Here is a 27,521-nt window from a genome sequence, read left to right as displayed (position 1 = left end):
TGCAGAGTTTACATGGACTGCCAAATATAATAAAGAAAACACACACACTGGAAGGCAAAATACCTGACTAGGACCTGTTAAAAATAAAACACTGATGCATATCAAAATACTTTACTGAAGGAGCAAAATGAGAATATACAGATGGGGAAAAATCTTTAGCAACGATACAACACACAAGGGACTGATTACCAAAATCTATAGAATTCTAAATCTCAATAAGGAAAAAAAAAACTATCCAATTTAAATTTTGAGAAAGGACATGAATAGACAATTCACAAGTGATGACATATGAATGGCTAACACAATATGAGGAAATTATTATCATCACTGGCCATCTGGAAGATGTAAATTAAAGCAGGTTATCACCTTCTACCTACAACATTAGCCTACTGAAAAAAAACAGAGGGTAACAAATGCTGAAGACGGTGCTTTGGGACTGTAACTCTTATACAATACTGGTGGGCTTGTAAGGATGCATAACCATTGTGGAAAGCGACATGGCACTACCTAACCAATTTTGAATAGAAATACCCTATCACTAAGTCAAACCTTTGCTGAGCATATACCCTCCAGAAGTACAAGAGAGAACATGAACAAACACATACTCCCCCATGTTCAGCGCAGCACAGTTCACATTAGCAAGAAGCTGGAAACCGCCCAAACAACCCATCAGGAGAAGAAAGAAGAAAGAAATGGTGGCACAAACACGTGATAGAATACTGTGCATCCCCCCAAAACTGATGTCCTTTTCTGGGGACTGACCTCTTCGGATAACACATCTAAAGTATGTGAGACACAGGTATTTTCCATCGGCTCATATGCATGTGAAAGTTGGACGTTGAAAAGTAAAGCGTGAAGAAGAAGCCATGCATTTGAATGGTGCTGCTGGAGAAGAACATTGACAATAGCGTGGACTGCTGAAAAGCAACCGATTGGTCTCGGGAGAAGATGGCCAGAGTGCTCCTTAGAGGCAAGGATGGCAAGACGTTGTCTTACATACGTTGGGCATCTTGTCAAGAGCGTCCAGTCCGTGGCGGACAGCATGCCTGGTAAAGTGGAGGGGCAGTGAAAGAGAGGAGGTGCTTCGACCAGACGGATTGACACAGTGGCTGCACCACTGGCTTCCGGCGAGGAGAAAGTGTGAGGCTGGCACAGGACCATGCAGTCTTTCGTTCTGCTGGGCACAGAGTTGCCATGGGGTGGAACTGACTCAATGGCACCTAACAACAACAACAACAACAACAAGGTAGATTTGTGATTCTTTTTTCTTGTTACACAAGAAGGGGAGTGGAAGCAGCTGTGCTGTCTATTTACATTTTGCCCAGGACTTACTTTTGTACATCTCTTCACTTTGGGATATTTTTGCTTGATATGTCTTCCAGGAAATTAAAGACCTTTATTTGGAATAATTTAAAGAGTTTCCCATAAAACTTTGCTCAATAAGTTTATACCTCAAAACCAAACGTACTGCCATTGAATTGATCCTGACTCATAGTGACCCTGTATAGGCTTTCTAAGACTGGTAATGATTTATTTTTCCTTCTAGAGAGTTTTTATTCTTTTTCCCAAAAACCATTTTATTGGGAGCAAATACATATATTGCTCCACAGTTCAATCACATCAAGCAGTATTGTACAATCACTACCACAATCAGTTTCAAAACATTCTCTTCCTTCTTCAACTCCTTGACATCAGCTCCCCTTTCTGCCCCTCCCCCATCGCTGTATCTCCCAGGAGCCCTGATTCTACTTCCTATCTCTATGGGGTCATCAAGCCTGGGTTTCATATATTCAAAGCAGAAAAACATATAGCAAAAATTCAAGAGGTTTACCCCAATGACAAAATACAACTGAGATAAACCCCAATAGGAAACAACAAAACAAACACACAGAAAATGTTGAAAACCAGAAAGGCTCACTGTGCATCAGAGGAGGGACCAGCTGACAAGGTTTTAACCTTTCAAGCCAGGTTTATCATGCTGATCCCCTGTAGTCATCTCTCCAGTGCACTCTGGTAACTGGCTTCTTCCCCTCCCTCTATTACGTATGGAGGGAAATCACCTGGCGCCTCATTGCCCGTGTCAATCCTACAGAGGTATCCTGGGCTTCTGCGGTCATCCATAGCCTTCTGCAAACCAGATTCTCACAATTTAGGCTCTGATACTAGTCCTTCCTTTGGCTTCGGATTATATGATTTATGATCCTTTGGTCACCAATGTTGTGCTTCATCCATGTGGATGACAGAGGGATATTGGGCCAATGTAGGCTAACTCCATATTGCAATACCTGAATTACTGACTTGTACAGAATAAATTTTTTCATGGCTGGATGTTATTTATACAAACAATGGGATTTGGTTGTCAGGGGAATATTTCAATAATATTCACTGATGATGGTTAGTCACAGGCTTGCTGGAATAATATATACCTTAATACAACATATTGATGTAGTAAGTCAATGATTGTCCACCTACGGACAGGTCAATAAAACCTAACCATTTTATTGGCACTTCACCCACATGGCATATGATTCAATAATTCAATCACCACAATCATTTCTAGAACAATTTATTTTACTTGTACTCATTGTTATGCATGTAATTATCATTTTTAATTGTGACAAAATGTACACAACAAAGCATTCTCCAATTCAGCAACTTCCCATCTACACCTTATGATCACAAAGGCTGGTGTGCTTCTTCTATGTGGGCTTTGTTGATTCCCTGCTAGATGGCTGCTTTTTGGCTTCAAACTTTTAAGATTCCAGATGTTATACCTTTTAATATCTGGGCACCGATGGGAACAGGCATCAGAAGTTCAATAAACAACTTCATTGAGGTGAAGGACAGAAGTCAGGGTAGAGACCCAGAGATCATCCAGGGATAACTAGACATTCCAGCACAGAGGGGCCATTTGGAGGTGAAGATACATCCATGGGGCAATATAGCACCAAGGAAACACACAGCACTTCTCTAGCTCCTTCATCCTTCCTCCCCATACTATTGCCATCTCAGTCCTACCTCGAAAATCCAGCTAGGTCAGCATACATACGTCAAGTATAGACAAGAACTTTCAATTTATGGAATTCAGAATAAGCAAGCCCTTCAGAAACACTAACGGGAAGCAATGACTTCAAGAGAGTAGGGGAAGGGAAGGGGAGGGAGGGGAGGGAAGGGAGTTGAGGGGGGAGCTAATAGCAATGATGGCAAAATAACCCTCCTCGAGGGGGATGAATACCAGGATTGTAAGTGAAGGGACAGAAGGGGAAGTGTAAGATATGTATAAATAACAATACATAATATATTAAGGGTTCACATGGGTGCAGGGTGGGGAAAAAAGAGGAACTGATATCAATGGGGCTCAAGAATAAAGATAGTGCTTTGAAATTGTAGATGGCAATATTTGTACATATCCACTTAATAAAATGGATGTATGGACTGTTATATTATATGTAAGAGCCCTTAATAAAATGATTTATTAATTTTTTTAAATCCTAAAAACAAAACAAAATAAAAACAACAACAACCTCTACATGTATAATTCAGTGCCATTGATTATACTCTTTGTTTTGTACAATCAATATTGATATCCTTTTCCAAATTATTTCACCATCATTAACATAAACTCAATGCCCCTAAACAACAACTCTTTCTCCTTCATCCCTGGTAAGTATTGGTCAAGTTTGGTTTCTTTTTTTAAAGAGGTTTTCTTGATTTTGTATGAACATATCATACACTTCTATAGCTAAATCGCTTTTTAAAAAGGAAAAATTAAATATATATGTAAAAATTAAATATATATTTATACCTGTAACAAAGAAGTAGATGGACCTTGGGCTTCAACTTAGACTTGCCTCAGGACAAGAATGGTTTGTTCTAATAATGTGACATTGTATGATACTCACCTTCCTGAGATGCTCACTGAAGACAAAATGGGTGCATAAGCAAATATGGTGAAGAAAGCTGAAGGTGTCCAGCTATCAAAAGATATATCACCTGGGGTCTTAAAGGTTTGTAATTAAACAAGCAGTCATCTAGCAAGGAAGTGACAAAATCCACATTGAAAAAGCACATCAGCCCATGTGATTATGAGGTGTCAATGGGAAGAGGTATCAGAAATTCAAAAACATGCAACGAACTCTATAAGAAGGGGTGTGGATGCAATAGAGACCCCCAAATCCCCCTGCAAGACAATTGGACAGTCCCTTTCAGAAGGGCCCCATAGAATGAATGATAAAAGCAGGGTGTGGTATGGCACTGATGAACCACGTAACTATCCTCTAATTCTGTAATATTTCCAACCCTTCCTATTGAGGTTTTTATGTGTTTTTACCCCTTTAATCATGTTAGATTTGTGTATGTTAATTTGTATATTTAAGATCTTTAGGTACATGAAAGTCAAGATATGTGACCCCCCAGAGACAATGACAGGAGTAATGGTGTCCTGAGGGTATGGGAAGAGGTGGGGAGCAGGAAGGGGTAGAAAGGGGAGCCAATAGCTTTGATGATTGTATAACCCCACCCAATGGGATTGAACAACAGAATTGTATGTGAATGTTTATATTGGAATGTGTAAGATATGTCAATAAAACTATTATTTAAAAAGTCAGGTATAATCTGATCTCAATCAATCAATCAATAAAATGAAACTCTAAAAAGAGAGAATTGTATATACTTCAGCACAATCAGTTCCAATGCTCCCTCTCCCACTCCAAATTCATTGCTTACTCCCCAAATCCCTCACTCTCCACACCCTCTATCAACCCCTTACGTCTCTGATAAACCGTTGTATTAGTTATTGTCTCTACGCAGCCACCCGTGTGCTTCACAAATTGGGAAACTCAACAGAAACAATAAAAAGCAAAAATAAAATGGCAAGAAAATAATAATATGAAGATAAAACTAAAGAGTAAGAAAAGAGGAGACCACCATCAGTATTTAAAAAGCCAGAGAAGAAATTTCAGTTGCAGATCAAAGGAGAAATATTTGAGCCTAGAGCAAATTCAGGTTGGGTCAAGAGGGAGGCCAAATGACCAAGTATCATATTATACCATGGTTTGATTCACCATAATCAAGTTTACAATAATCTGATAGTAAAGCTGTTAAGAGTCCTTTGCCTGTGGCCAGAAGGGATCTGCCAGAGGCTTAGTCTGACTAGATACTCTGCAGATGGATTTTGGGCTCCCATTGTCCTCCATCACCTTCTACACATTGGGTGTTCACAACTGAAGCTCTTGATACTTTGCCCTTCAGCATATTTGGATTTTGATATCATCATCTTTGTATCCCACAGGCTGGTGTGTTTCTTTGATGTGAAGTTGATGGCTTGCTGAGATGGCTGCTTATTTGAATAGAAGCCTGTAGGTCTCCAGACACTATTTTAATTGATAACTGGGCACCATCTTCAGTTATCTCTTTTTGAAAATGTGTGCCGAGCAGGGCCATGTTCTAAGAACTAATTGTTCTTGGATTGGGGCTAGAAGTAATGGGAGCCCAGAAACCATCTGTGTGTCCATGAGTTCTGAACATCTCTGGTTCACTTTGGTGGTAGTATTATGACGAAAACCCAAACCAACAAGATCAACAGACTGTAAATCTTTATGGAAGCACACAGCCTCATTTTTCTACAGGAGTGCCTAATGGGTTTAAACCACCAACCTTGTGCTTAGAAGTCTAATAATTAATGCACAGCACTACCAGGCCTCCAGTATGGTTATAAGTAAATAGTGAGCAATACATTCATCCAGGAACAAACTATTAAGTGCTAGTAAATAGCGTGATCTTTGGCAACTGCTTTCAGACATGGAAAGAGCAAGCCACCAACAAAAGCATAAGAATCCAACAACTGAGAAAGCATCGGAAAAATAGTTCTGAAATCCCAAAGTGAGTCACAAATAGTGAGGTCACAACCTGACAAGCTATGTCCGAAACATCAGCCATTGAAAATGCGATGGAGCACAGCTCTGCTCTGACATACATGGAGTCTCCATCGCATGAAGTCCGCTTGATTTGAAAGCAACAAATGTTTGTTTCGTTTTGTTTTTCTTAGTGTTGCCATAGGAAGCTCTTCAGGAGGCCCTCAGCCTTACCACTAGAGGGAGGTAAGATATTTAAAATATCTACAAGTATTTTTAGATACAACCTCATGAAGCATTCCTAACTAACTTTTTTTTTTCTAAGTAAGAGAGATAACACACACAGGGCACAAGAGGGGGCTGTTAGAGTTGCAAACAGAAGCTCCTGCCCAGAGGAGGGAGAGATTGTTATTGAATTATTCAAGGAACTTACTTTCATCCTTTTTCATTGCCTTGTACTATTTTATAGCCTTTTGTTGAATGAGTGTACAATGCCCCCTCACAAACACAGAACAAAGAGCTGACCTGGTATGAAAAGAAATGAGACGTGAGTCCTCTGTACTTCAACTTTAAATAACCAGGAATTTGTCATAATGGAGTGGAAAGCCCAGTTATTATAGAGGAGAAAAATGAGCAGTTTTCTTTTTATTTGATTCTACTCATTTAATAATCACTTTGAGAACAACTGGAGAAGCGTTTCATGCTTATTTACAGTAGTTTATAAAAGTATTTCATGGCATTTCCTTTTACATATCATCCCTCACATCTCTTCCTATCTTTTCTCCTTAAAGCATGCCACCCTTACGTGTCGTGATCAGAGAGAGGGGCTCAACTGGAATAAGAATATGTACCTTTCCACTGGGTTTTCCTTAAGACCAGAAGCCTCCAACGATATTATCTAGAAGATAACTTAATAAAGAATTTCAAGAGTCAATGTGAGAAATCTGGATGCCAGTGAACTTGCCTTTACCCTGAGGCCGAACTCTATCTTTTCTTGCCTCAAAAATATTATACATATGTGAAAATATTTCTGTGATATATGTTGCAAATATGTTCTCCCATGTGTCATTTTATTTTAACTTAGTTTGTGGCAATTTTTTTTCAGAAAGAAATTTCTAACTTTTGACTTCAAATTATGTACTATTGCTCTTACATTTACTTGCTGCGGTTGGTGGTGTAGCTAGAAATTATCTTCCTCCTCTTACCATACAGGGCTCAAAAGATACATGTTGTATTAAAGAACTTTTCCTATCAGCTCTACCAACCAATTAGTGGTGACTTTTGCCTGTATCCGAGTAGTTGTTGTCAAGTTGATTATTCAGTGTTTGTTTTCAATGGCTGTTTTTTGGTTGTTGTTATTGTTGTTGTTTTTTGAAAGTAGATCACAGATCTTTTTCTGTGGTACCTATAGGTAGACTTGAACCTCCAGTCTTTAGGCTAGCAGCCAAGTACATTAATCATCTATGCTATAGAGTCTCTTACCATGAATAAGGGATGGATACATTTCTTGCAAATGGTTTTACTCATTCAGCTGTAGCCTATTTGAATCTGAGCCTTCAACAGGGATCTCCATTTAAGCCCTCTGCACTGGAGCTGGACATTGAGTAATAAATCTTCATCTTAAATTTAAGACTGTGAATGGGGCAGACTCGACCAACAGGCTGCTGTGTCCTGGGATGATGCTTGCCTGGACGACACCCAATCAAGTCAAAGCTGCCGTGTGGGGCCTGTGCTGATGGTGGCTGCTTGCTTCATTGCTTGAGACCTCCCCCAGCCAAGAAGCAGACAGAGTGTGAGCTCTGGGACCTAGAAGTTCATTTGCATTTGAACTATGAGGTTGGTGGCAGGAATGACTATTCTCCTAACTTTGGGTAAGTGTTTGGGGTTCAGAAAGTAGGACTTTGGGGCTGCTTCCATCTACCCAGTGGGCTTTAGCAAAATGCAAGAAAAATGTGTGCCTATGAGGCTCCCTTAGAAGTCTGGGATTTCTGTCTGAGGGTCTGGCCATCCCTCCAGAGAGCTCATTTTCACAGTGTAAGGATATGGGTCATTGGTGTCAAGGAAAGGTGGGCAATTTATCTTTGGCCTTAGAGCTCTGAATAGCACAGTAATAAATACTGGACAGATTTTTTTTTCTTATCCTGTGTATCACACAAAAATACTCAAGAATGGAGTATAGGCAGAGAGGAGAGTCCGGGTAGTGCTTGTGTCCCAAACCTTTATATATATCCTAATTTAATAGCCAAACGCTCACATGTTGTTTCTCAATTCCTCAGGTAATCCAGGTGATGCTAAAGCCACGCAGCCAAATTCAATAGAGAGCACGGAAGGAGAACGTGTAAACTTGCCCTGCAACCACTCGACAATCAGTGGAAATGAGTATATCTATTGGTATCGACAGATCCTCAACCAGGGTCCAGAGTATGTGATCCATGGCCTAAAGAACAATGAGACTAATAAAGTGGCCTCTCTGATCATCCCTGCGGGCAGAAAGTCCAGTACCTTGATCCTGCCCCACGTTACGGTGAGAGATGCTGCTGTGTACCACTGCATGGTGCGAGACACACACTAGCTCGGATGGGGCCACACCTGTACAGTATCTCCGTGGTGGGGGAAGGGAAACAGCAGCAGCCATCTAAGAGGCACCTGCACAAGAATGACAGAAGCTCCGTAGAAGAAGAAAGGTAAAGGAGGGCAAAAGAAAAGTTAAGGAGAAAGAGAAGAGGAAAGAAATGAAAAGGGTGAGAAAGAAGAGCTTTCATTACTAAAGAGACGGAGAAGCTCGAGAAGAGATCAAGAATCACACTTGTAATCCTGCAAGAAAGAGAAAATGAGAATGTGTCCCAACTCTGTTTTGATATTGCTTCCTCTTTGGATCTCACTATTTAAAAGAAAAAATGGGAATAGCCATTTGGTTTTCCCAAAGGCTTTGTTCATTTGGACCCAGGGGCGTGCTCTGGCTCTGAAGATTGCATCATCTTAACACTTTAAATCGCTCCGAAATGGAAATGCATTTCAGCTGAGGTAGTTAGTTTATTGTGCCAGCCTCGCAGATAAACACACGTGAGGCTAACTGAAGGGCGGAGGGATAAATGGCTCGGTGAACCTCGCCTTCGAGTTCTCGGGTCTCTTGCTTTCTGATGGTTGGACCAGGGTGCAGCTGCCTTAGCCAGTTCCCTGCCTCAGCTGATGAGGCTCACTTCCTGCAACACATCCCCGAAGAGAAGCCGCATGGACCTACCCCGATGCAGCTCTGGGTGCTGGAGCAGCTGTGTGGAGACCCCTGCCAGCGCTGCTGCGATGCTTACATGCTCACTGATTCAGCTTTCCTCCTGCAGTCAGCATCATAGGGTGTGTTTTGCGAGATGGAGGAGGACTTTGTGCACTGGTGTCAGACATATGGGCTAATGTTGGACTTAGGGGCGTGGGCAGCGCTGGGTTGGGATGTTTTCTTGATGCGCACTTAACCTTTATATAAAACTCTCTCTTATACATGAGTTTCTGTGGATTTGTTTCGCTAAAGCACTCAGACTAATACATCATCTATGGATTAATTTTCTTTTGAGAGAAATGTAAAATTTTCTTTATTGCATACACATGTAATTGGAATATGGATGATTTGGTAAAGGAAGCATAAAAGGACATATGTAGATATTAATTTCATTTTTAAAAATGTATGTGTAGTACTTTTAAAATTACACAAAAATGTACCCAATATTTTTCTCCTTGACGCTCCTCATCCCTATGAGATTCCCTCTTCTGCTCTTTGAATAGTCCAGTTTGACAGTTGGGAGTGTATCTTGACAATTATGTTTACTTTCAAGGATATTCATTTAAATATCTACTCTATTTTCTTATATACATTAGGTTATACTGTGTGTATTTTTCTGTATTTGCTTTTATTTTTCCTTTTAAAATGTTTCTCAGAAATATGCTTAAATTAATATATAATAAATTACTTCAATCCTCTCAAGAGATGCAGAAAATATCATAGAGATTTAAAACATTTTAATTATCTATTACTATATTGCTAATATCTGAATTACTTTCCCTTTACTTATAATACTTAATATATATCTAAACAACACATAACTAGCTAGCTAGCTAGATTTCTTTCTTACAGGTTACTAGAAATGGAATTACTGATTCAAAGGATATGCTTATTTTACCTTTTTATATATATTTTGGTTAACTTTATTATCTGTCTCTCTAGATTTTGGATAACTTGACTGTATCTCATTGTTCTTTTCATTTGCATTTTTCCTAAGTCCTAACGTACCTGAACAGCTTCCCTAGTGTGTACTGGCCCTTTGTGATTCTGTGTTTACTAGAATAAACATATAGCATACTCAACAATATTTAGCCCTTTTCTTTTAGATTATTTGTTATTTTTCTAGTTTATTTATAAAAGCTTAATAAAGGAAACATTTTTTCCAGTAAAACAGAAACTATATACTTTGCCCAAATATATTATCTCTTTTATGTTATTTTATTTAAAATCTATTGGTAATTTTTTACCTGGTAAATTTAAGACTTCTAAGACTTTCCCCACACTAAGCTGATAAATGTAAACACATATATTTTTCTAATCCTAAAATATTTATTTAGCCAGCCTGAATGTGTAGTGTTAATATTTTAAAATTACATAGCCATATTGTCAAAATTTGGTCCGATTTTCTTAATCTTTGGGGAGTATGATGACATCATTACCATTACTACTACAATCCAGGAAGCACTTCTAAGACATAGGGCAAACCACATCTGTAATGAAGACAATGATAATAAGTAATGTAATTTTAATATTACCTCACTGAGAAACTCTTAGCTAAGGTCTTTAAGTCCAGTTTCCTTTTTAATCTTCACGATGTCTTGTGAAGTAGAAAGTGGAATATAGAATTGATTAAACTGCTCAGTTAAACCATCTAATTCACAATAAAAGACTTAAATTACTTTTAATTATTAAAAAAGAGAATAGTAGAAATCATTATCAACTCATGTCAAAAATGAGAAGTCTAGTTCTCAAACAGTTTAAATAGCCAATAATTTCCCTTTATGTTAGAGTCTATCAATCTCTATTTCTTTTCATCATTCAGTAATAAGGGGTAAATTCCAATCCAATCAATAAGTCAACAAACCGAAGAATACATCCAGCCTAACTGGTCTTAGATGTCTTAGAGCAAAATATCAGGAAAGTCAGGGTGTAGCAACAAGATCCGAGTTGAGAAAAATCAGTATCCATAAATCCTATAGCATAATGCCACTAGCAGAAATATGTGAACCACATATGCAATTAGAATTTTTCTGTTTATGTTGTTAAGTGCTATCCAGTTAGGTCTGACTTCCAGCAACTCTATGTCTAACAGAATGAAACACTGCCTGGTCCCGAACCACCCTCGCAGCCATTGTGTTGTTTGAGTCGATTGTTGGCCGCTGTGTGAACCCATTTCACGGAGGGTCTTCCTCTCCATCATTAATATTCTGCTGTAGGAAGCATTATGTCCTTCTCAAGGGACTGGTTTCACTTGAGAATATGTCCAAAATATGTGAGATAAAGTTTTGCCATCCTCACTGCTAAGGAGCATTCTGATTTTTTTCTTCCGAGACAGATTTGTTTGTTCTTCTGGCAGTCCACGGTCCATCCAATAGTCTGTCAGCACCATCATTCAAAGGCATTAGCCGTTTTTCAGTCATCTTTGTCCATTGTCCAGTTTCTTGTATAGGAGGCTATTGGGTCATGGCTTGGGTCAGGCACACCTCTGTCCTCCAAACGACAGCTGCACTTTGTAACAGTTTCAAGAGGTCTTTCAAAGAAGATTCGTCCAATGCGATGTCCTTTCATTTCTTAATCACTGCTTCTACGGACATCGATTGTGGATAAAATGGAATTCTTGATAGCGTCCATCTTTTCTCCATTTATCACGACATTGTTTATTGGTTCAGTTGAACAGATTATTTTTCCTTTATGTTGAAGTGTAGTCCATACTCAAGGCTGGCGTCTTTCATTTTCATCAGTAAATGCTTCACATCCTCTTAGCTTTCAGCAGGCAAGGTGTGTCATCGGCATCTCAAAGGTTGTTCATGAGTCTTCCTCCAGTCCTGATATCATGTTCATCGTAAGTCCAGCTTCTTGGAGTATTTGCTCACCATACCGATGACATACATATGGTGAAAGAAAGCAACACGGATGGGAAGCTTTCCCGATTTGAAAGCGCACAGCGTCTCCTGATGCTGTTCTTGTTCTGCTCAGGTTCCACAGGAGCACAATAAGTGTTCGGGGATTCTCATTGTCTGTAATGTCATCAATAGTTTGTAATGATCCATAATCGATAAAACCCAAGTAAAGATCTGTCTGGTGTTCTGCTTTCAGGCAACATCCATCTGAAGCCAGCAATGGTTGCCCTTATTCCACATCCTCTTCTGAAGCTGGCTTGAATTTCTGGCACGTCCTTATCAAGGTCTGGCTGCAACTGTTTTTGCAAACTTTTGCTTTCTTTTGATATTAATGATATTTTTTGATAATTTCCACCTTCAGTTTGGTAACCTGCCTTTGGGATAGACACAAATATGGATCTCTCTCAGTTGGTAGGCCAGATGGATGTCTTTCAAATTCCCTAATAGATACATTAAAAGAATAAAAGTAACAGGTAAAGTTAATTTTAATACTATAAAATATTTGACCAGTTATTTTTACAATATTGATTCAACATGCAATCAATAATTACTAGTAAGGTGGCTCACAATCTTTGATCCAGTGTGTATTTTATACTTACAGCTCATCTCAACTTGGATGCTAACAAAGTGGCCTGTAGTCCTATCAAAACCATAAAGCCATAGAAAAGTATTTTATACCGATTTCAGTTTTTAAATTCAAATGTAAATAAATAAAAGATGTGGTTAATCGCACTACCTATAGTTTAATTACTCAATAGCCACCTTTAGCTTGTGACCGAGATTTTGGACAGGGGGGCTCAAGGAAGACAGTGCTGCGCATCAGAACTTTCAAAGAATAGAAGCGAGGCGCAGTGAAGGGGGAGGGGTGACTTGGAACTTCTCTAGCTCGTTCTTCATATGACATCTCTCAGGACAAATTGATGGAGGAAGTCAGAGCCCTAGGCATACAGAAGAGGAAGAGGCAGTTCATCCTGAGTGATAAGTAGGATGAGAGATCTCTTTTTCAAAGATGGCTGCTTTTAAGTCCATTCTGGTTCATGGCGACCCCAGATGTGTCACGATAGAATTGTGCTCCAGAACGTTTCCAGTGGCTGAATTTCCTCTTTTCTTTAGAAGGACCTCTCGGTGGATTTGGTCAGACACTTAGTGACTTTATGGACAACAGACGGAAGCAATGCCTTACGAGATCCAGAAAATGTCATTAAACAGACGGAAGCAATGCCTCACGAGATCCAGAAAATGTCATCAGGAGGTCCCCCACCCAGCCAGATTACGAACACCCACCCTCTGCAGATAATGGAAAGTGCCCAGGCACCCACACTTGATGACCAGAGGAGCACACTTCCCCTCCCCCTGCCCTCCTGGCTACGAAAGGCATGAATACCCCTCCCACCGCTACCACCCTGGCTGTCCACACATTGTGGTACAAGCCACTATTTCCCCCTTCCCTGCCTTATCCTCCACCTGCCACCTTGCCAACTCAATGAGTGGCACAAGGGGTTTCCATGCCACCACTTGCCCGACACACCCTCTGCTTATTGCCTGATCCCCTCAACAGGTGACAGTGAGCACCGTGTACTCCCTGCTGTCTACGACATACATACCCATTCCCAACTCTCTTCATGAGCAGCAGAGAGCACCTCCCATTCCCATTTGTCCTCCACACTCACTCACTGCCCTATGTACCCAGAAAGTGGCAGAGAATATGCCATGCCATGCCACAGGACTGATGACAATCAGAGACCAATACTCACCGAGAGCCTGGGCTCACTCGGCCATCTTGTTGAGGGCCTTCTTCTTGGCTGGCCCTCTGCTTCACTGAGAACGATGTCCTTCTGATGATGCATCCAAACTACATCCGTGCTTCTCAGAAACATCCTTGCTGTACTTCTGGTTTCTTTTATCCATGGAACATTCAATATTCTCCATTAACACCATAACTCAAAGGCATAAAGTCCTCTACAGTCTTCCTGATCCATTGTCTAACTTTCACATATTCATGAGGCAATTGAAAATATCATGTCTTTGGTCTGACACACACTAGTCCTTCAAGTGACATATTCTATTTTTAACACATTTAAACCTTAAATGAAATTGTTGACAACAAGTTTGTCCAATGTAAGTTTCCTTTGATTTCTTGACTACCATGGGCATTGACTGTGGATAAAATAAAATTCTTGGCAATTTCAATCTTTTCTTCATTTATCATAGTGCTACTTATTGGTCTAGTTGTGAAGTTTTCTTTAATTTATGTTGAGATGTAACCAATACCAAAGGCTGTAGTCTTTGACTTTCATCTGTCAGTGCCCCACGCCCTCTTATCTTTCGGCAAGCAAGGTTGTGATTGCTGTATGTTGCAGGCTATTAATGAATCTTCCTCTAATTCTAATGCTGTGCTCTCCTTCATATAGTTCAGCTTCTTAGATGATTTGTTTAGTATGGAGTTTGAATAAGAATGGTGAAAAGATACCACCCTGATGCAAAGCTTCTTAGATTTAAACCACACAATGTCCCCTTTTTCTGTTCAAACAACCGCCTCTTGGTTTATGTCCATGTTCCACATGAATACAACCAAGTGTCCTGAAATTTCCATTCTTCTCAACTCACCATTACCTATGGTCCACACAGTCAAATGCTTTGGTGTAATCAACAAAATGCAGATGAACATTTTTCTAGTACTCTCTGTTTTCAGCCAAGATACATCGTATAACAATAATATAAATATAAGTATCTATGCATTCATATTCATACACATACTAGGGTATCGAGGAGGAACAGCTATAGAATTCTTTTAGAAACACTGAAACACTGCGTGGAGCCGAGTTACTAGGTTTAAAGGCTAAGGAGGACCATAGTTCCAGGGAACATCTAGATCAATGGCAAAACATAGTTCATAATGCTAATGTTCAACACCCTAGTTTGGTAAGTAGTGTCTCGGGTCTTAAAAGCTTGCAAGAGGCCCTCTAAGATACAACTATTGGTTTCTTCCTTCTGGAACAAAAGGGAATGAAGGAAACTAGAGATTCAAAAAGCAATTAGTCCACTGAACTAATAACCCACACAAACCCCAGCCTCCTCTAGTCTGAGACCTGAAGCACAAGATCATAACCAGCTACTTTGGATAGCTATTATGAACAGCGACCCCATAGAAGGTCGCAGTTCAAATGTGAGAAAAATGCAGCACAGAACTCAAATATAGATGCTCACTGAAGTAATAGAGACTGGCAGGAACCCTCAAACTATTGCCCTAAGATTTCCTTTTAACCTGGAACTGCAGCTAGTCCTGGAGGTCACCTTTCAGGCAAACAATAGATTGGCCTATAAAATAAGCAATGAAACTCATGAGGAACATGCTTCTTAGAACAATAAACCATATGACACTGAACAGGCAACATTTGCCGAAAACAAAGGTGAGAAACGAGGAAAGGCCTAGACTCTGGAGGGATGGAAACGGAAAGGGTGAAAATGGAGAGAGTGCCAACACATTATGGGGACAGTAACCTATGTCATCGAACAAATTGTGTATAAATTAAGTTTCTGGACAAACTTTCACCTAAAGCACAATAACAAAATATTTTAAGGTAATTGAGATATGGTCGTACAGTACTGGAGAAACAGGAAACTAGAAAGAGTCTCTGATTGGTGCCTTCTCCTAAACCAATGAGAGGCCGTGAGCTGAAGTAACTTCTGCTGAGGAAGTCTTTTCTGGAGCAGCACCTAACGTGGCTGTGTCTCAGGTCAGAGGCATCAAGAGATGGAGACTCGTTTTCAAGCACTCCTGGGGCTCTTGGGACTGCAGGCAATCTGTGAGTATGTGGGTAGTCTGGGAGAGTCTTGCTATCATGCGATTTTCATGAGAACAAGAACTCAGTCATCTTTCCTGGAAAGCCCCTTCGAGAATCAGATACATGCTGGAATATGGGCAACATTAATCTGCATTGATGTAATGCCGCTGCTCTCTGGGGAATGCTGGGAATGCAGAAAAGCAGTTACTCTTATGTATGGATTGTGATAAGAGTTGTATGAGCCCCTAATAAAATGATTAAAAAAAAAAGATCTCATGAGGATTACTTATGCCTTCTTTCCATTGCCTCTCTGAACAGGGGTTTATGGCCAAGAACTAAAGCAGAGTCCTCAATCTATGACCATCCAAGAGGGAGAGGGTTTCACCATCCATTGCAATTCCTCGCAGACCATATATGCCTTGTACTGGTATAAGCAGAAGCCTGGTGCACAGCCCATCTTCCTGATGAGGCTAAGCTCAGGTGGGAGTGAGAAGAGTCAGAAGAAAGTAACCGCCAGGCTGGATGCGAAAAAGCAGCAAAGTTCCCTGCATGTGACAGCCTCCGAACTCAGCCATTCTGGTGTCTACCTCTGTGCAGCAGAAGCACAGTGCTCCACGTGCTTCTCCAGGATGTCTTCAAACCTGCAGCTGGGCCACCTGGCAAGATGAAAGGGCTGAGGGAGACACAGCTGTCTCATTATGAAAGGAAGCTCGATCAAAGGCACAGTGGTTGTGGGGGGTCATTGAGTTCATTTGGACTTTTATCGACCTCACAGAGTAGAGCTGTCCCACGGGCCTTACTTGGCTGTCATCTTTATGGAAACGGATCATAGGGTCTTTCCTGGGGAGCTTCTAGGCGGGCTTGACCTACCAACCTTTCAGTTAACATCTGCATTCTTAACTGTTTATCCTAAGTGGTGATAGTACAGAAGATATACATTTAACCCCATGTGTAATTTGATTTGATTGTTAAGTACTTATGCTACTTTTTGACAGTACCTCTAGGGCAGTGGTTCTCAACCTTCCTAATGCTGCGACCCTTTCATACAATTCCTCATGTTGTGGTGCCTTCCCCAACCATAAAATTATTTTTGCTGCTACTTTATAACTGCAATTTTGCTACTGTTAGGAATCAGACAACCCCTGTGAAAGGGTCGTTCAACCCCCAAAATGTTTGCAACTCACAGGTTGAGAAACGCTGCGCTAGTGGAAGGAGAACGACATGAATTTCAGAGGTTTGGACAACAACCCACACTTGCTGCCATTGAGTTGATTCCAACTTCTGTGGGACAGAGTAGAACTGCCCCTGTGGATGGCCGAGACTGTAGATCTTTATGAAAGTAGAAAGCCTCATCTTTCTCCCACAGAATGGCTGGTGGGTTCTAACTGCTGAACTCCCGGGGAGCCCCAGTACCTAAACCGCATGGCTACCAGAGAGCCTCCCCCGTCCTCTATGCACTCATTTAACTAATAGGAAGAAACTCTGAGTCATTTATTCAATTCCATGTGGCATATTCAGGCTGCTCCAGAATACACAGAACAGCAGCATTGTCCCATACTGGGCAGAGCCCTGAGAAATGTGGCTACATTAGACAGGTAGGTAGGTAGGTAGGTAGATAAATAGGTGATAGATGATAGCTTAGCTAGAGAGATAATAGAGGATAAAAAGATAGACAGACAGACAGACAGACAGTTAGGAAGTCCAGTCTTAGATTAGTTTCTACTTCTACTTTCATTTATATTTGTTCTCAGCATTTTCCTGGACACTATGGTTTATCAGCATGAAAAGCCTTTTCCCAGTTTGCCTTACTATGAAATGGTCAAGTTCCCCACCTGCTTCTTCCACTTCATCATACCCTATTTTGCTGGACCCCCAAAAGGTGTCTATAAAGTATTGATTAAATAATTGACAAGAACATAGGGTGTAAGGACAAGTACAATTTTAAAATAATATCATTTCATTCTCTGCTAAAAATAAGGGAAGAGGTTCCCCGCCTCCCCTGTTATTTCAGAGTTCACTCGAGATACCACTTGATTGTCAATTCTTTCCCCTGCTCTTTGGACTATGTGATTTAAAAGTGTCCCCTCAAGGGCCTGACAGCCATCTCTTTGAAATGGAACTTCCAGTAACCTCTCTGTGCATTCCTGTTCCCTGGAAGGAGATAACGTTATGTGGTTCCTGAACTCCACATTGGAAATCTATCTCCAACATACAGATATTAGAAAATTAGAACTTTGTCTTGAACACATGAACATAACGGGCTGTACCACATAGAGATAAAAAGGAGTGATCTCTTTCTGTCTTTGCAAACTCTTTAACAGATTGCCCGAGAGGCATCATATTCTAGTTTAAAGCTTAGTGAGTAATCTTATCTTTCTTTTTTAACATTTAAAAAAATCGTTTCATTGGCATATACTTCACATATCATACAATTTAATCAATCACTCAATCATGTTAAGAAGAGGTGTGCAATCATCACCACAGTCAATTTCTGACCATTTTCTTCTCATACTAGCTGTTAGCACCCTGTTTTCTCCCAACCTCCCCTACCAACCCCTAGGTAATGATTACTCCAGTTGCGGTCTCTCTAGATTTACTTGTCCTGGATTTCATATACAGAAAATCAGACAAAACACAAGCAGGAAGCAAACGAACACCCCCACAGAAAAACAAAACAAAACAAACCCAGCAACAATGACTAAACAAAAGAGAGTAAGACCTCAATGGAAAAAAAGAAAGTAGAAAATTGTAAAAACTGAAACAACTTTAAAATGGGTCAAAATCCATGATATCCAATGATATTCAACAGTATTAATTATATTTAATAATGACATTTTTATCTCTTTTTTGCCCCTTTGGAGATATTATTCTGAGTTGGAAGTAGATGTTTTACATGACAGAAATAGTAAGCCTTCCTTAATTAAAATAAAATAAAACATGGCAAATATATTGAGACTAAAGTTTATTAGTGGTTGCTAGGGATGGGAGGTATAACCTAAGTCACCTTATTTAATGCAGTTAAACTAAATTACTTTGCTTAATGCAGTCTCGGTGGCATTTTTGTAACTTATGATATTGCTCAGGGCCAAACAGGTTGGACGTAATGTCACTCTTATCTGCCTGACTGTCGTGATCACAAGGCTCGGTCCAGCTATCTGGCTAGTCAACAGAGACCTCCTGAGACTGGCCTAAGATAAAAGAACCTTATTGTCCTGTTTACTTTCTCATGGTCAGAAATCGCTTCCCATGGATATCCTTTCTCAGGCATACGAGGTAATTGAAAAGACCATGGCTGGGAGCAGATGCACTGTAGTTCTCAAGGTAACATCACGCTTTTCAATACTCTAAAGAGGTCTTATGCAGCAGCAGATTTACCTAATGCAGCATATCCTTTGATTTCTAGACCTGCTTTTATCTGTTATGAGCATTTATTATAGATCTAAGTAAGCAAGACAAAATCCTTGGCATTATCAAGGATTTTCTCCAGTATCATCATATTACCTGTTAGTCCAGTTGTGAAGATTTTGGTCCTCTTTACATTGATCCTAATCCAGACCGAAGGCTACATCCTTGATCTTCATCAGCAAGTGCTTCAAATCCTTCTGATGCTCTGCAGACAGGGATGTGTCATCTGCATATCACAAGTTGTTAGTAAGCCTTCCTCCAAACTTGATGCACATTCTTCTCCATATAATTCAGCTTCTGTGATTATTTGCTGGGCATACATATTGAATAAGTATGGTGAAAAGCTACAACCCCGATGCACACCTTTCCTGATATCAAACCTTGCAGTAGGCCTTTGTTATGTTTGAACAACTGCCTTTTGACCCAGGTAGAAGTTCCCAATGGGCACAATGAAGTGTTCAGGAAATCCCATTCGAAGTTATCCATAGTTTATTATGGTCCACCTAGTCAAATGCCTTTGTATAATCAATACAACACAAATAACCATGGTTCTGCTATTCTCTGATTTGAACCAAGATCCATCTGACATCATCAATGATATCTCTTATTCCACATCCTCTTCTGAACCTGGCCTCTGTCAATGCACTGAACCTTTGTCAATGTATTGCTGCAACCACTGTTGGATGGTCTTCAATTGATTCATATGCATGTGAAAATGTTAGATCTCTCTGGGGGTAGATATACCTCTGTCCTTGGCTCCATGTCAGAAAGAATTCACTCCGAAGCCTGCTTGGCAATCCAAGAAGTAGTTTCAGGTTTACACAGGCACCCTCAGGGCCCCTCACTCCGCACAGCCTCCCTAGAAGCTGCTCGGAAAGTCACGTCATAGGCTCCGGGCTCCTGCCTTTTCAATTATTCCATGGGGAGGCGTGGTGGATGACCCTGGTCAACCCCATTGGCTGAATTGAATGTACCTGGCCTAGGTGGGCCAATCTAGGTGCATTGCCCACCCAGGTGTACCTCCCCTTCCTGGCTGGAAATCTGAGCCTCTGAGCATGCACAGTGTACCACTTCTTCATTGGCTGGTATCTTGGACCTCGGAGCATGTGTAATGGACACCCCAGCCCCTAAGCTAAACTACCTAACATTCCACCCTGCAGAGATATGGACCCAAATCTTTGGGGTACTGGGCGATGACATCTCTAACTACTTCCTGCTGACAAAAGGGGCGAAGTGGGGTTTGGGGTCCATACCCTTCCTAGTCTGTTGGAAGGGGTTGTCTATTCAGGGCCCAGGATGGATAAGGTTGAGGTGGTCCAGGAGATGGTGGTCCTGGAGCTGGCACACTTGGTTCAGAGGCCTTGGTAACCTGAGAACTTCTGGAAAAACAAACAAACGGACAAACAGGTGAACAGTTTAAGTGAGACAAAGGTAAGATTGTGAGGTGGCAGTGCCCTTGAAGTTAGGTTAGTGTCACAGGAAATAAATAAAAATTTTAGGATTCTCAGGCATGAGTGCTTGGTCACTGTAAACACAGGAACGTGGTAAAAGCATTTATAGGCTAAAGGCTGTGAGGGGTCTGGGGTAGAATCATCTGTATAGCTCTCATCTGTCCTGGGGTGGCGATGAAATACCATCCCAAGACCGTCCAGTGGCTCACAGGAGTATTTGTCTGCTGCAGCCTCTGCCTCGGAGGGGTCCAATGGTGATGGTTTGCAAGGTTTCACCCATGTATGGTGGATCCAAGCACTCTGCCCTGGAACTTTGACAGCAGTGGGCGTAGAGAGAATTACTGACAAAGGTCCCTTCCAGACTGGCTGGAGAAGGACACTATGTTTGGTAACATAGAGGGGCAGTAAAGGAAAGGAAGCCCCTCAATGAGATGGATTGACACTCGGCTGCAACAATGGGCTCAAGCATAGGAGCAATTGTGAGGATGTTTCAGGGCCAGACAGTGTTTTGCTAAGTTGTGCATATGGTGCCAATTCAAAGGTACCTGACGATGCCAACAACAGCAACATGGATACCCTGAAACCCAAGTTAATGTAAAACATCTGTACTTGATTCCCCAGGGTATGCATTTCAAAGTAAAAGAGTATCTGTTCTCTACACATTCTGATTTCAAACACGATGCCAATCCATTTCAGACCATGAGCAAGTAAACAGTTTATGTTGCGGTCAGTCTCAATCGGCCTCTTCACTGGTGTTTTATTCTAATAAACTTCTCTTTTCCTCTCTAAATTTAGAGTTAGTGAATTGCCTCTGCTGCTCCAGGATGCAAGCCCTTATTAACTAATAAGGTGACTACGTGGGAGAGAAAGGGAATGTTTTTTGTGGGAAGCAACGCGTTTCTGTTTATGGTGATGAAAAATTTAAGTTCAATTAAAGGTAATAGTTGCACAACCAACAAATATAATGCTATCACTAAGTTGCACACCTGAAAATGTTGAACTGGCAAATGTTGTGTTACACATATTTTATCCCATACCCCTCCTCACCGAAAAAGGAAAGTTAATGCTTATGCTTATGAGGCTGCTTATGCACAAGCTAACAGTTAACAGAATTTGGTGTCTTGGTTTGGAGATTTAGAGTCATAATTTTGAGAGGCACCCAAAACAGCTAACCTAATATTATTTCTCTATAGTCTGTTCTACTTCCTATTTTGTTACATAGTGACTAGAGTCTTAAAACTAGCAATCAGCTATCCAAAAAAATAACAATAATTCTCTATTTTCCTGTAGCAGGCAAGGAAGGAGGAGAGTGAGGAATCAGAGGAAGGATTTAAATGTGTGCCTGGCGACCTCCATGAACAATAGCCTACTTTGCCATAATACCAGAAGAGATGGTGTCTGAGTGCCATTACAGAACATTGTAATCAAAGAATCTGTAGGACAGTCCTGATCAAAAGAGGGAAATTGTGGAACAGACTTTCAAATTCTTAGTAGAATTCAGACTTTCTGGGGCCATTGAAGATGGATGAACCCTGAGCTCCTCTGTAAACTGTAAGCATGGACTATCTCCAGGAGTTTCCTTTAAACCAACGGCAAACAACAAAAGACCAACGTTAGTAATAAATTGTCTGCTTTGTGAATTGTGCTCTTTTAAAGAATTATCTATATGAGATCAAATTAACAGTGTCAGCTTGAAAATTTGAATGGGAAGCTTAGAGTGCCCATAAGTTTAAGATCATGGTGGTGAAATAATTTGGCAAAGGAGAGTGAGAATAGTAACACAATTTGGAGACAGTAATGGATGCCACTGACTTCTATATGTGGAAATTATTGGAAGGATGTGTCTTTGGTTGTGTTTATTTTCACACACACACACACACACACACAGATCAGCAAAGGTAAGGTCTATGTTAGTTTAACCCCTAAAAGTAAAATCCGTTAATAAACTGAGTATATACGTGTGGTTTACTTTTAATAATGGAAATAAAACATAATTAGGAATAGAAGTTGGAAAGACTGGTTTAAGTTCAAATTTCACTGCTTACAAACAGTGTGATCTTGAGCAGTCATTTTAACTGTCTAAGCCTCTAGTTCCCTGTGGGAAACAGAAAGATTTCTCCCACGTCATCTCCCCCAAATGTGTTAGACTTAGGACACTGCTTGCAGCTAATGGTAAATAATTCTCAAGTTACTTCCCTGAAGGGAGTCAGCTGCCAGACTACTGTCTAGCCCCACCTTGGGTAGGCCTGCTCCCTGCTGTTAAGGAAAATGGGCTGCTTCTCCCTAAAGGCTTGCCACCATTAGTTTGGTTCCTCTAGGTGGGGTTCACACCCTACTGATAATGGTTTCTATGGAGATCCAGAGACCAGGTCAAACCTGTTCAGTGACATCCAAAATCAGGCTGCCATCCTGAATCTAGGATCCGCCCATCTTGCCACATGCATACTCCCAATCCCTCCTTTTCCTATTGCATGTATGCCACTAGTTCACCCCCCTCCCATTACTGTATTACCTATAGCACAATCTTTCCTGTGACGTATGTCTTCACCTGTAATTAGGGGGCTTGCATGTCCCCAGAGAATATAAAAGCCTTGGTTAGCATTAAATCTCTCTCTCTCTACCCATGGACCACCAAGTGAGGCTGAGGTGAGCATTGCTACCATGAAATGTGTCTGACGCCATTATTTCTATCTCTCTTCTATCTCTCACACTCTCTATGACTTTACTATAATCTTTACTTATTAGTGCTGTACAACTGCGCCTACTGGACCTGTGGTGATGTGTTAGGGGCTGGATTACCCTGACAGTTCCCCTCTACAAAGTTAACAAAATCATGCTACTCTATTTTGGTGAGCATTAAGTAAGACCATATAAAGTATCTGACGTACTGTAAACCTTCCCAATTGAGATATGTTTACTACTGCCAATGTTCATTTCAAGTGGGCCTAAATTATTTTATCTCAGAAAGTCTGAAGATGATCAACATGACATTGTACGAAGCTAAGACACCTATTTTTTCTTTAAATTTTAAAAAGAAAAAGGAATACAATTACCTTAAAACTGTCTGCTGAACTGGGCCCAAGAGACGTTTTGTTTTTAATGATGAGGGATTTGGGGGGCAGGAGGATTACTGGTTTTGACCAAACCAAGAGCAGATGCAAAAGATCATATAGTAGAAGAATCATTTCTCTCATTTAAAAATATCACCTAGGCATGTGGAGAGGAAATTCTCAAAATAACCAGGAAAGAGCGATGTACTTGAAAGACAATGTTGCTAATACGAAGTAAGGAAAAAAGCAGTTAAATAGCAGTAAAGACATTGAGGAATTAAAGCCCAATGTCCCTGAGAAACATCTGAGCTCCTCTGGCTACAGTCGAGAGAAGAACAGTTCTACTCCATACCAGCCCAGGCCAGTTACCAAGGCAGAGGTCAGACCTGCCTCCACTGTCCAAGCTTCCTTACCCTATTCTGACCACAGCCATTCCTCCATGGCCCTCTACATCTCTGCTGGGTTTTATAATTCCATGCAATGACCACAGTAAACTCACAATATTCACGATTATGGGGGGTTGTTAGGGAAGTTGAAAGGTTGCCAGAAACCAGGAACAGAGAACATCAAAGACACAGTCTTTGCTCCGTACCATCGCCATTTCTCAACCAGCAGCCAAATCTCCCTCTCTGGCCCTCAGTCTTTCAGCGACGTGGTCCTTTGGCTTCTCCCTGCCGGGAAGCCTGCCTGCCATTCCAACTCACTGCCTTGTGGTAGTAGCAACACAGCTCCTCTGTTCTGCCTCATAGTCTCCAGGCCACCGCCTCTGATACCTGTGCTGCCTCTATCGCTTCCGGTCACTGGTGGCTCTTCTGTTTTGACAGTCATAAGAATCTCTCTGTTGCTGCTTCTGCGGTGTCTTTCTCCTACCCAGAGGGTTGCTAAGACAGATCAGTCCCCAAGTTAGAGTCCTCTATGCCTTTGTTGTACACAGTGATTTGGTGGCACTTACAAAGATGACATCTGGAAGAGCCATACCCAGTGGTTTCGTTTCACCACAGTCCCACAGGACGCTGGCAGTCTGCCTGGATCCCGAGAGAAAGCCTGTTGATCCTGCCCTCGTGGCAACCAGCCTGGGGCTGCAGTCCAGTTGGATTCTTCTTCCTCCTGTAGCCACAGGAGCTCAGCGAGGCCGTCCACACCAGTCCTTCCTGGTGGTTGAATCCCTCGACACCTTGACGACTATTCTGCTTTCTTTCTTTCTTTCTTCCTTTCTTTCTGCAGAAGCCCTTGCAATATATTTCTGTGCTTGTAGGGATCGTACGGTGAGGCGAATATAGTACATACTCAAATAAGCAGAAACAGTTTTCTACCCTCCAAGTTATCTTTGAAGTGGATGTGTTAAACAGAGCTATCTTCAGGCATCTAAAACCAAAGTCAAAGTCATTGCTGTCTAGTGGATTCTGACTCATAGCAACACTAGCCTATCCCTTGAGTCAATCTCAAAAAGGAAGGATTTATTTAGAAAATTTGTCTCCAACTTCTGTAAACTATTGTTAAACTTGCTACTACTAGAGTGACACCCTAGCATGCTAAATTTGAGCCTGGTAGGATTAAGCCACAGCATGCATTACTCTTCTACCCATTCCCCAACTGTGTTGATTGAGTTCATAGAATAAACGCTAGACTCACATGTAACACACCATTTTCTCTTGATCTTAACCCATTTCTCTGTAACCTTGACACCTTGTCAAGACAAAAGGCTAGAAACTATAAAAGAGAGAACGTAGGGAAGAAAACATGCTTCACTGACATGCCAGAAAGAGAGGAGAAAAAGAAATCGATAGAAGAAGAAATAACTGGAAAAGCCTTCATGCTGTTAAATGAAACTCTATGCTTGAGCCCGATCTTCCATAACCAGGAAGTGAGCTGGGACAGTTCTGAAGCCCCAAGAGGGGCTTACTCCTCAAAACCTGTTTTAGATCATGCTTACGGATAATAAGGAGCCCCTGGGTTCCTTAAAGGAGCCTGGTGGAGCAGTGGTGAAGTCCTCAACTGCTAGCCAAAGGGTCAGTGATGCGACCCCCTGGGTGCTCCATGGGAGAAAAATGCAGTGTCTGCTTCTGTAAAGATTATAGCTGTGGGAACCCTCTGAGGAGGTTCCAGTGTGTTCTGTGGGGGGTCATTGTGAGTCTGAACGGATTTATAGGCAATGGGTGGCATTTAGACTGTAAAGCAGACTGAAAATTCTCATTGTCTCCAGAAATTTACTAGAGCCCCTGACGCTTGATAATTCCTTGCGACAATTGCTCTGATCTCCCTGGAACCACAATTACTTTAATCAGCAAATGTTTGCTTGAACCTTGCACAACCTCACTCTTCCTGTATTAGCCCAACTTGCCTTCCTCCTGGTCTGGTGGCCCCTGTGACTTTCTAGCAGTCCTTCCGTCCACCCAAAGCTTAATGTTTTCCAGCCATTCAATCGCTTTCCAAAACAGCACTATTGATTTCTTAGCCATCTCCCGACCTTATCTATTAAAAGAAGGTGTTTATAACCTAACACATGTCAATGTGGCTTTCTAGGCTAACTGCCCCTAAAGTGTGTGTGTGTGAGTGTGTGTGTGTGTGTGTGTGTGTGTGTGTGTGTGTGTGTGTGAAAGGAAATGTCAAAAGAAATTCAAAGAAGTCACCTCAAATGGTATCATTTCGGTTACCTTGACAGTTGGATAGGAAGGAGGTTTCTTGGTAAAATGCTGCTTCCCACACTGCTAAACCATAGTGCAGGCCATCTGCCAATGTGTACAGCAGGGCTCGTGGGCTGTATAAGTACCACGACATAAGCATTTCTAAAAATGTTTTTATTTAGATTTCTCAGGAAGAATAATAAACTTACAGAAAGTTTTTTAAAAAGATTTTAGACCTTGACAGTGCACAAAATAATTTTCAATATGTAGTTCCTAAAAGAGACACCATTTACAAACCAATCATGGTAATAAATGTAGAACACATAAGATTTCCATTTAATTCAGTAAGAGGCAATAATAGGATGGTGGATATTATCTTCATTTTATTGATGATAATGCTGAGAGATCAGCCTTTATTTTATCCCTCCAACTTTTTAGTGCCCCTTAGGGAAGGAAGTAAAAGAAATGGAAATAATTTAATCGCCCAACGACAGTCCAGCCAAGGGACAGAAGAGGCCTAACATTTCATGAATACCATGTTCTCTGCTACTTCTTAGTGTGTGTCTTCTAATAAACTGCGTAACTTCCCTGAAGCTCAATTTCTTCTTTAGTCATACACAATGCCATCTGAAATAGAGACTTTGGAGATGATTAAAAGTTCATAAAAGTACAGAAATCTGTATCATTTACATTATATTTATTACTTATATTGTGTGAATGTGTGGTATATTTACATTATATTTATTATTTATATTGTGTGAGTGTGTGGTATATTTGCATTATATTTATTATTTATATTGTGTGAGTGTGTGATATATTGATAAAGTATATTTGTATATCACATACACTTTTCACAAGTCTAGAAAATAAGCATTGTTCTTTTATGAGATGAAAATGAGGCTCAGAGAGATTAAGTCACCTGGTTTTGAATTGAAGATCTTGCTTTGAAGTGGTATATAAGATTCCACACATTGACTTTACTGTGCTACCTCTCAACTGTCTAACATTCAGCAGTTTTCAAAAAGAGATCTGAGGTTCCCTCCCGGGTGGTGTTGGACGGCTCGCACCAGGACCAGTGGTTCAAATTCACTAGCCGCTGGACTGGAAAAAGATCAGGCTGTCTGCTCCCATAAAGATTTACAGCCTCGGACACATTATACAGGATCGCTGTGAGTTGGAATCC

General features: G+C 40.9%; 1 protein-coding gene across 1 annotated transcript in view; it reads left to right on the top strand.

The window, feature by feature from the left end:
- The window catches only part of LOC101655499 (T cell receptor alpha chain MC.7.G5-like), a 673,376-nt gene that overhangs the window by 215,906 nt on the left and 429,949 nt on the right, over positions 1 to 27,521 (top strand). Inside the window, exon 3 of the mRNA XM_045288152.1 lies at positions 8,760 to 8,766. Within this exon, the coding sequence (XP_045144087.1) occupies positions 8,760 to 8,766 (7 nt within the window). The remainder of the gene's footprint in view (positions 1 to 8,759; positions 8,767 to 27,521) is intronic.

The sequence above is a fragment of the Echinops telfairi genome, unplaced genomic scaffold (genome assembly GCF_000313985.2).
Source record: "Echinops telfairi isolate 266 unplaced genomic scaffold, ASM31398v2 ScPeMD7_18;HRSCAF=68, whole genome shotgun sequence".
In the NCBI taxonomy this organism is placed as follows: domain Eukaryota; kingdom Metazoa; phylum Chordata; class Mammalia; order Afrosoricida; family Tenrecidae; genus Echinops; species Echinops telfairi.
The sequence above is the reverse complement of the archived record's forward strand: the minus strand, read 5'-3'. Positions and strand labels throughout refer to the sequence as shown.